At 42.8% G+C, this 12,500-nt stretch overlaps 1 protein-coding gene across 1 annotated transcript in view; it reads right to left on the minus strand.

Moving 5' to 3' along the window:
• The window catches only part of LOC308102563 (myelin transcription factor 1-like protein), a gene marked incomplete at both ends in the record, with an annotated part of 51,409 nt that overhangs the window by 23,091 nt on the left and 15,818 nt on the right, over nucleotides 1–12,500 (minus strand). Inside the window, 8 exons of the mRNA XM_080452333.1 lie at nucleotides 2,586–2,726; nucleotides 5,732–6,097; nucleotides 6,763–6,911; nucleotides 7,730–7,782; nucleotides 7,831–8,036; nucleotides 8,614–9,020; nucleotides 9,615–9,765; nucleotides 10,941–11,287. Of these exons, the coding sequence (XP_080308459.1) occupies nucleotides 2,586–2,726; nucleotides 5,732–6,097; nucleotides 6,763–6,911; nucleotides 7,730–7,782; nucleotides 7,831–8,036; nucleotides 8,614–9,020; nucleotides 9,615–9,765; nucleotides 10,941–11,287 (1,820 nt within the window). The remainder of the gene's footprint in view (nucleotides 1–2,585; nucleotides 2,727–5,731; nucleotides 6,098–6,762; nucleotides 6,912–7,729; nucleotides 7,783–7,830; nucleotides 8,037–8,613; nucleotides 9,021–9,614; nucleotides 9,766–10,940; nucleotides 11,288–12,500) is intronic.

Consider the following 12,500-nt stretch of genomic DNA (forward strand, 5'->3'; position numbering starts at 1 on the left):
GTCTGACTGATTCAAAGTGTTCATGAGGTGTGCTGATCCAACACATTCTCACAGCTGTGCTGTCCATCGGGTCGGACGGCTGGGGACAGATTTGTGAGGGGGGGGTGGTAGCAAGATTGATAGACTGACAAATGCGTATTTATTCTACTTATATTCAACCTTGTAGAATATAGTCTAAAAATGAATTCTCTCACACCACAAGCGCTCATTTAGATTTGACCGTAGCTGTCAATCTAACAGCTGACTTCCTCGCCGGACTGCGACCTCTACTTCTACTCTCTGTGTCAGCATATAATCTGTCCTAAGTGATAATATTAACTTAACCAGAGCGTTATTATATATAGTGTACTGTCACTATAGCCTGTTCATATTTATCACCATTTAGGGAGAGTATCTCTGGGTATAAAGAACACCTCAGGAGGGGTGGCTCAAGAGGCTCAGGGCCCAGGGGGGCTATTTGCCCTGTCAGAGGCTTGGAGAAAGGACTGGTCTAGCAAGCCAGTATGCAGTGTATGATCATGATCTTTGCCTCTTTAACTGCCAGAGTTAAAACATTGTCTATAGCTGCCGTTGCCAGTGATTTCGAGTGTTTTTATTTACCTTTGAAAAATCATAGAATATTATTCGTCATAACGATCCACCCGGCAATCGCCTCAAAAGACTTAGGGGGGTCTCGGAGAACCGAGGGGAAAAAGCGTGCCTTCGCGATAATTAGAGTGTGGCTTGTTTTTGCCAAAAAGCAACAGAAAGCCTCCATCGTTTTAATGTTTTTTTTTAGCGGAGCAGTATTGTACTTTTACTCCACTACAATTATTTGAAAACTTTAGGTACTAGTTACTTTGTAGATATGAATAATTACATTATAAAACATACATTAACCACTTTAGCCTTATTTTATACATAGGCTATTTGAATATAGCCAATCTACAAGCTCACAACGCGTCGCATCGTGGCGCATTGTGAGCATGTATATCGGCTATTTTCAAACATTATAGTACTTTTGGTACTTTAAGTACATTTTGATACTAATACTTTTGTAATTTTACTCAAGTAAATTTTGAATTCCGGACTTTTACTTTTAACAGAGTACTTCTACATTGCAGTATTGATACTTTTACTTAAGCAAAACATTTGAGTACTTGAGTGTGAGAATATGTTGGTCGGTCAACATGTAGACGACTGAATGTCCAAACTATGAAGAGGAAGAATGATGTGTGGTTGTTTGTGTGTGTGTGTGTGTGTGTGTGTGTGTGTGTGTGTGTGTGTGTGTGTGTGTGTGTGTGTGTGTGTGTGTGTGTGTGTGTGTGTGTGTGTGTGTGTGTGTGTGTGCGTGTGCATGCATGCATGTGTGTCCGTGTGTGTGCGTGTGTGTGTGTGTGTGTGTGTGTGTGTGTGTGTGTGTGTGTGTGTGTGTGTGTGTGTGTGTGTGTGTGTGTGTGTGTGTGTGTGTGTGTCTGTGTGTGTGTGTGTGTGTGTGTGTGTGTGTGTGTGTGTGTGTGTGTGTATGTGTGTGTGTGAGTGTCTGTCTGTCTGTCTGTCTGTCTGTGTGTGTGTGTGTGTGTGTGTGTGTGTGTGTGTGTGTGTGTGTGTGTGTGTGTGTGTGTGTGTGTGTGTGTGTGTGTGTGTGTGTGTGTGTGTGTGTGTGTGTGTGTGTGTGTGTGTGTGTGTGTGTGTGTTTACATGCAGTCTCAGGTGGGACACAGAGAGTAGCTTCATGCTGGGACGTTCACATCACAACACAGACCAAAGGTCATGGGTCGGCCACACTGATGAAGGACACACGACACAAACAAAGAAAATAAAATGAAAATGGCGATAAAACTGAAGATAGATGCATAAAACATTTACCATGAACATCCATGTGTCAGTGAGTGTACCAGATAGATAGATAGATAGATAGATAGATAGATAGATAGATAGATAGATAGATAGATAGATAGATAGATAGATAGATAGATAGATAGATAGATAGATAGATAGATAGATAGATAGATAGATAGATAGATAGATAGATAGATAGATAGATAGCAGTGGTGTAAAGCAACAAGTACTATACAATTTGGGGGTATTTTTACTTTACTGGATGATTTCCAATTTTCAATACTCTTACTTCTGCTTCACTACATCTCAGAGGCAAATATTGTACTTTTACTCCACTGCAATTATTAGAAAACTTTAGTTACTAGTTACTTTGCAGATATACATTATTACATTATAAAACATACATTAACCACTTTAGCCCTATTTTATACGTAGACTATTTGAAAATAGCCGATCTACAGAGCTTGTAGATCTGCTATTTTCAACCATTTTAGAACTTTTACTTTCGGTACTTTAAGTATATTTTGATGCCAATACTTTTGTACTTTTACTCAAGTAACATTTTGAACACAGGCCTTTTACTTGTAACAGAGTATTTCAATATTATGATATTGCTACTTTTACTTAAGTAAGTAAAATATCCGAGTACTTCTTCCACCACTGGTAGATAGATAGATAGATAGATAGATAGATAGATAGATAGATAGATAGATAGATAGATAGATAGATAGATAGATAGATAGATAGATAGATAATGTACTTACTCTCAGGGGGAACTCGGTCCTTGTGGGGACATCCAGACAGACTGCGGTGGTGCGGGTACAGACCGGTCACATGACCCGTGCCGTCACACCCAGGGGTGGGACACTTACTCTCCTTCTTGTCCATCCGGCTGGAGGACGAGTCTGGATGGGGATAGTACCAAAAGAAGACAATAATACATCCACAGAGCTTTTATGACATAAAAGTATCGATGTCGGTGTAATTTTAGATGTTAGCGTTGGCTATTCAAAAATAGCAGATGTACAAGCTCACAGCGCGTCACTTGTTTTTTTTTTATATCTTGAAAGTGTTTGAAGATTTGTGTTTTAACACAAATCTTCTCTTCTGATGGTCCCTGCCACAAAACATTTTCAGATGGGGGGTCCGCGGCCAAATACATATCAATGTGGGGGTCCTTGGCACAAAAAAGTTTGAGAACTACTGGTTTAGAAGGCATTTGTAGAACCTCAGGTCTCAGGTTTTAATGGTTTAAAGACGTATTAGACGAGGGCACGCGGCTGAATGTGTACAAAAAAAGACATACGTTCAACTCACAGGAGAAACGTGTCCATTTCGTATTTCGTTACAAATGCACACCTGAGCAAAGATAAGACAGAATAGCAAAAACTATACTGAATGTGTCTTATCTGCATTTCTCTCTCCTATGAAGAACAGACCCTACTACTACTGCATGAGGGATCAGGCCATGTTCTAAGCCAGTGGTTCTCAACTAGGGGGTCGCAAATAATTAGGAGGGGTTCCCAGATGCTTTTCTGAATGTGCTAAAAAAAGTAATTTAAAAACGAAACAAACAAAAAAACAGCTGCTGTGGAGCTGTCACTTCAGCACCAGTCAAAGAGGCTGGCTGGCTGCTGCTCAGTTCAGCACCATGGACAGAGTCACTTCTTCTAACATGCACAGTGGACAGAGTCACTTACTCTTCAGCACCACGGACAGAGTCATCACATCTAACATAATGGGGGTTGGGTCGGCTCCGATACAATTTTCTCGTACCTCGGGTCTGTTTATCATTATGTACAGTGGTGTAAAGTAACTAAGTACAAGTACTCAAGTACTGTACTATTTCCAATTTTCAGTACTTTTACTTTTACTCCACTACATCTCAGAGGCAAATATTGCACTTTTACTCCACTACAATTATTAGAAAACTTTAGTTACTAGTTACTTAGCAAAACATTACAGAAACATACATTAACCAATTTAGCCCTATTTTATACATATAATGTATAATTATTTAAGTTGTGAGCTTGTAGATCGGCTATTTTCAAACATTTTAGTACTTTTACTTTTGGTACTTTAAGTACATTTTGATACCAATACTTTTGTACTTTTACTCAAGTAGATTTTTTATTCCGGACTTTTACTTGTAACGGAGTATTTCTATATTGCAGTATCGATACTTTTACTTAGTAAAATATCTGAGTACTTTTTCCACCACTGGTTATGTATAATACCCGAGTGGATCCGAGAAGACCCGTGCTCACCGCTGATCGGTAGAGAAAATCATGAAGTTATACAATGATTACACTGACCTGGGATCAGATTACTGCAGCGCAATTTACAGGGGCACAAAGTTGAGCTGCGCGCGCTGATCAGTTCAGTGAGAGCGGAGAGCGCACAGACTCTCATAGCACATATAGCCTCTGAACTATACCCATGGAATCAAAATGTGCACGTGGCATGTGCGATCCTGTATTCCTCATCGGGGTGAAAACATGCAATTGTACGTCATTTTCTCTTCTTGTAGGCCGCTACGTAACTGCTAGGTTTCATTGTGTGTAACTGACATCGAGTCTGTTAGAGAGGCATTGTAGTTATGTTGTGTCCATAAAATAATAGGTCGGGTCTGCGATATCTCGGAAAACAAATCGAATCTCAGAACAAACCTCACGGGTCCGGGTCCGTCTTTTAAAAAATATTATGTCGGAACCAGTCGGTTTCACAGGTTTAGGGTTTGGGTCCGTCATTTTTGTCCGGTGAAGAACTCTACTTTGGACATTTATAATAAATCAAAAAATACAGAACATTAGACATTACAGTCTGAATAATAAATACTACTACTGTTTATAAAGCTCTCAATGGTCTGGCACCTTTCTACCTCTATGACCTCCTGCCTAGATACGTTCCAAACCGCCCCCTCAGGTCTTCTAGTGCTGACCTACTCGAAGTGCTTCTAGCCAACAGCTTGGAATAAACTCCCACCTAAGACAGGCACCCTCTGTAGATAGCTTTTAAAGCACAGCTCAAGACTTATTTCTTCACTTTAACTTTTAGTAGATTTTTTTCTAAATCTCTGTGTTGTTATTCATGTCGTCACTGTTTTGCTTGATTCACAGCTTTTTTTTCTTTTTTTGCCATTATTTGAATGCCATTATTTTAGCTATTGTTTTAATGCCCTTATTTTTACATTATTTTAATGCTGTTTTTGCTTTTGCTCTTTTACATTTTGTACTTTATTGTTAAATTATTATTGCTTTTTCTGTAAAGCACTTCTGCTTTATTAATCTTTTGCTTTGTAAAGCACTTTGAGCTGCATTCATGTCATGAAAGGTGCTATATAAATAAAGTTGTATTATTATTATTATTATTACTAACATTAACACATTCCATGCCAGAGTTTAATCTCATAATGTACTCACCAGTGCCAGCGTTTTATTGTTGTTTTTTAGTTTTTTTCATGTCGCCACAGACCTCGCTAAATAAGTTAAAAGTGCGCGTTCATTTGGTTCTAAACACACAGCGGATCCGTGAGAAACGACCAGCGAAAACAGTTTCCAAATCCGTGCCGCCATCTTGAAGCTACAGCCGATCAACGGTAAACAGTGATCAGCGAGGAGAAAAACAACAACCAGAGAAAATCGAGTTTTAAACAGGATCCCAGACAGGAAGCGGATACGATCGAAAAAACCGGAACCCGAATAATTCCGTTTCCGACCGGAAACCGGAAACGGAAATGGATCAAAAAAATTCGGAAAGTGCACCTGGGGCACTTAACATGGGAATCGGCGGTTCGCGTAGATCTACGCGACTGGCACGCTGCGGCTTTAAATAGGTTCGCGTAGATCTACGCGACTGGCATGCAATGTGTTAATACTACTAATAATAATAATAATGAAAATAATAATACCTTTAGGATAGTAGGCTCTCTTAGATCCGTCGTGGTGGGCTCTGGACTTGCGTTCCTCGGCGCCGCAGCTCTGGCGGGGGCTGAGCTCTCCGCGGTGCAGGTGGGGGTTGGGGTGGTGGTGGTGGTGGTGGTGATGGTGGGGGTGGTGGGGTAGGTCCCTGCGTCCTCCTCCCCCTACCCCTCCCCCTCCCCCTCCTCCTCCCCCTCCCCCCGCCGCCGACATGTGCTCCAGCGCCATCCTGTCCCTCATGACCTTCGCCCTCTCTGACTCCAGGGCGATGGCCTTCTCCAGCAGGGAGAGGTTGCCCTTGGTCATGTCGAAGGCCTCGTCCGACCTCTCGGAGGTCACCGAGGTCGTGTCTTCATCTGCGTATACAGGGGGTTATCACGGTCAGTGGTGTAAAGTAACTAGGTACATTTACTCAAGTACAATTTTGATGAATTTTCATTTTCATTTTCAATTTCCAATTTTCTGTACTTTTACTTCTCAGAGGAAAATATTGTACTTTTTACTCCACTACAATTATTTGAAAACTTTAGTTACTAGTTACTTTGTAGATTTCGATTAGTATTACAAAACATACAAATTAACCACTTCAACCCTATATACATTTCGGCCATTTGAAAATAGCCGATCTACAAGCTCACAGAGATCTAAAGCTCACATAGCTTGTAGATCTGCTATTTTCAAATTACGCTTTACAAAAGAAAAAAAGAAAGAAAGAAAAGAAAAGAAAAGGATAACTAACCTAAATTGTACAGAAAGTTTATAAAACCAGTCAAATCATAGAGAGTCTTGTATATGTTATACATAAGCCTGATATTTGTGGTTGATATGAAATCTCATCTTCCTTGGTCAAAAATAGTTATAATTAGGAAAACAAAGAAATGTGCAGGCTCAGACAAAATAAATACAAAAAAAACTAACACTAATACTAAACTAAACTAAGCCTTAAAACAAAACAAAAAACTTGAACGTCTGAACTGACTGAACGTCAAAATGAAAACATTTTTTGCTAAACTGTAGTAACCTTGGTCTGCTGGGTCCTGGCTGCAGGAGGCAGGGTACCCGGGCTGGGATGCAGGGCTGAGCTGCTGTTGGTCCAGGTTGATCAGATGAACCATCTCTGAGTAGCTCCTGGGTTCCTCTGGATGATGGACCTCCTGGCAGCCTTCAAACCTGACACATGGAACCATGCTCATAGCCTCACTGTATAGTCACATAGTACCTCTTGAGAGTGAGAATAATGTTGGTTGGTAAACATAACGAAAGACGACTGAATGTCCAAACTATGAAGGTGAACTGTGTGTGTGTGTGTGTGTGTGTGTGTGTGTGTGTGTGTGTGTGTGTGTGTGTGTGTGCGTGCGTGTGTGCGTGCATGTGTGTGTGTGTGTGTGTGTGTGTGTGTGTGTGTGTGTGTGTGTGGGTTTGTGTGTGTGTGTGTGTGTGCGTTTGTGTGTGCCTGTCAAGTGTGAAATGGTGCCAGGTGTGAATTGGCCTCTTTTCACAAAAGCCAAATCAGGAAATCAGGATCAACGAAAGTGTGTGTGTGTGTGTGTGTGTGTGTGTGTGTGTGTGTGTGTGTGGGGTGGGGGGGCAGGGCTTTAGGAAACTTTGTAGATTTTGATTATTGTAACAACTTATTGTAACATGCATTAACCACTTCAGCTCTGTATACATTTCGGCCATTTGAAAATAGCCGATCTACAAGCTCACAAAACGTTGCATCCTGACGCATTGTGAGCTTGTAGATCTGATATTTTCAAAAGATTTTTATACATTTTGAACTTGTGAAACGGGACAATCTGCACAATGAGTACTTTTACTTTTGGTAGTACATTTTGATACAAATACTTTTGTACTTTTACTCAAGTAAATGTTTAATACCTTACCTTTTACTTGTAACTGCAGTATTGATACTTTCACTTAAGTAAAAAATGTGAGTACTTTTTTCCACCACTGAAATCAGGCGTGAGGGTAAAGGTGTGGTACTGTACCTGGACAGGTGGTGCTGTTCACTGGGGGGCTGGAGGTGGTGTTGTTGGTGGTGCTGATGGTGGTGGTGTTGGTGATGGTGGTGGTGTAGGGCAGGATGAGCCATCTGAGCGCGCTCAGCGGCGCCGCCCCTCCCCCCGGCGGCGGCAGGGGGCGGGGTCTGCTGGAGCTTGCGCGCCAGGTCGAAACACTGGTTCCTCAGACACTCCAGACTGCTGAGACACACCTCCTCCTCCTCACTCTCCTCCTCCGCCTCGCCTCCCCCCCGGACGCCACCACGCCCATTGGCCAGGACGCCGCCGCGGTTACCTGTCGCCATGCAGGGTTTGAGTCACCATCATGACGTTTTAGACGACGAGTAATTATCGTGAGAAATAACAGCAATTAGTGATTTCTATAGTTTTTTTTGGCATTGAACATTGATAAATAACAATTGAGTTTCTTATTTTGCCTTTTAGGCTTTATAAACAAAAGTTCCACTGGGCACGATATGACAAAGTACTTAAATTTACACAGAATTGACTGACAATGACAATGATCAATGACCAAAATAGGCAAAATATAATACATAAATAAATAAAATAGCGGAAATAGCAGGTCTACAAAAGCTATAAGATCTCTTATTTCCACTCTTTTTTGAAAAAAAAAAGAAAATGAACACGTATTAACATTTCACACAATATATATTTTTTACGATTATTATAAAAAATCTAACAATTTAAATTATGCAAATTATACAATTATACAATTTGTAACGATTATTATTTTTAACGATTATCTTTTTACATATTTCAACATGTATTAACATATTTCACACAATAATATATTTTTTAACGAGTATCTCAAATAATAGCGGTCAGGCAAGGCCCGGCCCGACCCTTCTTACCCGTCGCCACCCCGGTGCCTTCTGGGTAGCAGCAGGAGGCGGGGTCGAGGTCCTCCTCGTCCTCGGGCAGCATGGCGGCTCCGTGGCCCTGGGCCAGGAGCTTCAGGGAGTCCACCGTCTCCCGCACCACGTCGCTGTCCAGGTCCACGCTCAGCGAGCCACCGCCCTTCCTCGCCACGTCCTCCTCCTCCTCCTCCTCATCCTCGTCCTCGTCATTCTCCTCCTCCTCCTCCTCCTCCTCCTCGTCTTCCTCCTCTTCTTCCTCCTCCTCCTCCTCCTCTTCGTCGTCCTCGGCGCCGCTGTTGGAGGAGTTGCTGTTGGCGTCGGACTCCGTCATGGCCTCGGCGATCTTGCCCAGGTTCAGCAGAGACTTGGCAACCAGCTCGTCGTAGTTCTCGTACTCCTCTCTGTCATCCAGCCACAGGGGGGCGGTAATTAGTTATGTGTACTTGAGTAAACGTTGTTGTTTCAATGCAACATACTTTTCACTTTTAATGAAAAGTATATCTGTGATGACAAAAAGTTACTTCTACTCCTTTACATTACACACGTAAATGAGTTACTTATTATGTTACTTTTATGCTTACACATTTTCAAAAAAACATTACTCAGCGAAACGTCAGTCTTTTTATTTTTATTTTACAATAACTTAGTAATTGAGTGGTCTATTCATTATTATGTTCTTACTCTTACTCGTAATTATTTGGATGACAGTTTTTATTTTCTTTCCATGATTTCAAAGTAACAATACTTTTACTTGACTACAGTTCTTGGCTACTCTACCCTAGCCTGGGACCAGACGAATCTGCCAGTGCAAAAAAATATATTGCCCTCGCCGATTTGGGTCTGGCCCGCTCCGTTGTGAATCGGTCGGTCTAAACAATTGTGTCCAGAGCCATTCTTTTGATTCCGCCCCTGGGAAAAAAAACGTCCTCATAGAAGCACCAGACTCATATCCACGCAGTTATGTAGTCTGGCCACGCGAGGCTAACTCTACCCACCTCTGGTCGTTGCCGTTGGCAACCCCTCCAGGGGCGGGGTTGATGCTGATGCAGTTGCCCCCGGCAACGCCAACGATGCTGTGGTTGTTGTTGTTGTCTTTCTGGATGGGGGTGAGTTTGGACTGGCCGCCGATGGCTTTGAAACGACTCCCTGTACGGAAACAAACACCTTCTTACATGTTTTAATACAAGATGTGAATTACTGCATCATCCGTGAAAAGCAGACCTTCAATACGCTCTTTGTGAATTATATGAATTATTTGGACGTTGCGAAGTCCGCTCAATCACCCCCCCCCCCCGCCCCTAGTCAACATGTGACGTTACGGGTTCCCCCGAGACGTCAAACATTTGTAGTTTGGTCAAATCCATCCCAAGCCGTCATTTGTAAGTGAGATGTAAGTGCAGTATGATTATAAAGTATCGCAAAATAGTGCAAATAAAGCAGCGTTACCAAGAAGTTGCACTTGAAAAACAGCAGCCTATACTAGGGCTTTCACCAACTAGTCGACTACATTACATTACATTACAGTCATTTAGCAGACGCTTTTATCCAAAGTGACTTACAATAAGTGCATTCAACATAGGTAGGGAACGAAACTACTAATCACCAGAAGTCTTAAGTGCATTTTCTGCAAAAACAAGCAACCAAGAGTATACCTAGCGCTGAGGTAAAAGTGCAATATATCAGCTACCTACTTTCTTAAACAGATGAGACAAATAGCAAAATCAAATGAGCAAGAGCTAAAACAAATAAGTGTATCGACTAAACAAGATCCAATAAAACAATACAACAATAAAACAAGAGTTCGTACTACTAGTTAACAACAAGTAGGCCAGGCAAAGAGGAAGGGTAGTGTTTCCTAGTCGGACTAGTTGACTAGTAAAACCACTAGTCGACCTTGTTGGTACTAGTCGAATAGTTGTTGTTTTTTTGCATTGTTTTAATGCCATTACTATTATTATTATCCTCCTGCCTTTATTTTTATCAAAAGGGGGTCAAAAGTATGCCCAATAATAGCCTATTATTGGGCAATAACCTCCTTTTGAGGATGCTTGGAGACGCTGTTGTGCTGCTGTGCCAGAAGCGCTTCACTTAAAACGGCATAAAAATAAAGGAAAGAGGATAATAATAATAGTAATGGCATTAAAACATTGTCTTTTTTTTTATAGGTAAACATCGACTAGTTGACTAGTCGACTACCACTGGGTCAAATTAGTCGACCAGTAAAAATCTATAGTCGTGAAAGCCCTATCCTATATACTAAAGTAAATCTACTTAGTTGCTTTCACTGCAGATGGACCCAACCCATAACACCAGTTACTCACCAGGCACTGTATCTTCGTCATCGTCGTCATCCTCGTCGTCATCCCCTTCCTCCTCTTCGTCGTCTCCGTCTTGTTCGTCTTCCGCTCCTCCCATCATCCCTCTCTGCCCAAACCCCTCCTCCTCCTCCTCCGCTCTCCCAATGTCTACCTCCTCGTCCTCCTCTTCGTCCGAGTATCCCTCTCCTTCCTCCACGGGCTCCTCCTCTTCCTCCTTCCTCTCCTCCACGCCGTAACGCCCCTCCTCTTCCTCGGCGGAGGAGGCGAGGAAGGCTCTCCTCTTGGCGATGGGCTCCTGTGGCTGCTTCTCCTGAGCTTTACGCTTCTTGGCCAGAGGACAACCGTACACACTGAGGGAGGAGAGGAGAGGAGAGGAGAGGAGAGGAGAGGAGAGGAGAGGAGAGGAGAGGAGAGGAGAGGGAGAAACCAAGGTTAATGATAATTTTTATTATAGCTTCGATAAAGGACATTAGAGATGAGAGCAGGTCTGAAGCCCAGGTCAGTACACTGTGTCCTCTGTGAAGATACTGTCCCACACAAGCTCCCGGAACCAAGAGGGAGCATTGGACATGGTGGCCAATCATAGGTACTGCAGCTTATGACAGCTGGGGCCAGCCGAAAACGGTTTCGACCAATGGGCTCGACTCACGAGCTTGTGCCCACGAGCTGGCACATGGGGTTGCGCAAGGGGGTGACATGTACTGCTGTAAAACGCGTCACACAGGCCCCAAATAGGCCAACCCGACACATTTCCCAACCCGGAAGAAGGGGTGAAAAGGGAGTGTGCGCTATAGGTGAGCAACTCCATACAAGTGAATGAGCGAGGATTTTCGTTACCTCTCTATTATTTTTTTACTCTATGTTACCACACCACTGTACCAGCACCTCTATACTACTGTACTGTATGGTGAACAGGAGAGTCCTGTCACAGGTTAACCCCCGCAAGGCTGTGGGGCTGGAAAATAAATCTGGGCGGGTACTTAGAGACTGCGGAACAGTTCAAGGATGTCCCTTACAGACATTTTTAACACATCCCTGCCCTGCATCAGGCTGCTGTACCAAAATGCCTCAAATCTGCCACCATAATAACCAAAGAAGTGCCCTGTATCCTGCCTAAATGACTATCGGTGGCGATAGTCATTTAGGCAGGATACAGGGCACTTGAGGTGCTTGGTCTTCAAGAGGTTGAGGAGGTTGGTCTCGCAGCACCTCAGAAGCACCTTGCCCTCCAACATGGACCCCCATCAGTGTGCATATCGGGCAAATAGGTCCACTGACGATGCTGTGTCTACTGCCCTGCACTTGGCAATAACACACCGTGGAGAAGAGAAACACACACATCACACAACAGCTGATATGGAAGCTGAGCACGCCTCTTTGCAACTGGATTCTGGACTTTCTCATCTGCAGGCCACAGTCAGTTAGAATAGGAGGAAAAAAGTTCGAGCACATTCACACTGAGTACCGGCTCTCCCCAGGGTTGCGTTCAGATGACTAAAATAGGACTAAAACTAAATGGTGTGTTATTCAAAAAGGCTAAGACTAAGACTAAATCAGAATTTG

This window comes from Gymnoscopelus braueri, assembly GCF_963280865.1.
Source record: "Gymnoscopelus braueri genome assembly, chromosome: 16".
Classification (NCBI taxonomy): Eukaryota; Metazoa; Chordata; class Actinopteri; order Myctophiformes; family Myctophidae; genus Gymnoscopelus; species Gymnoscopelus braueri.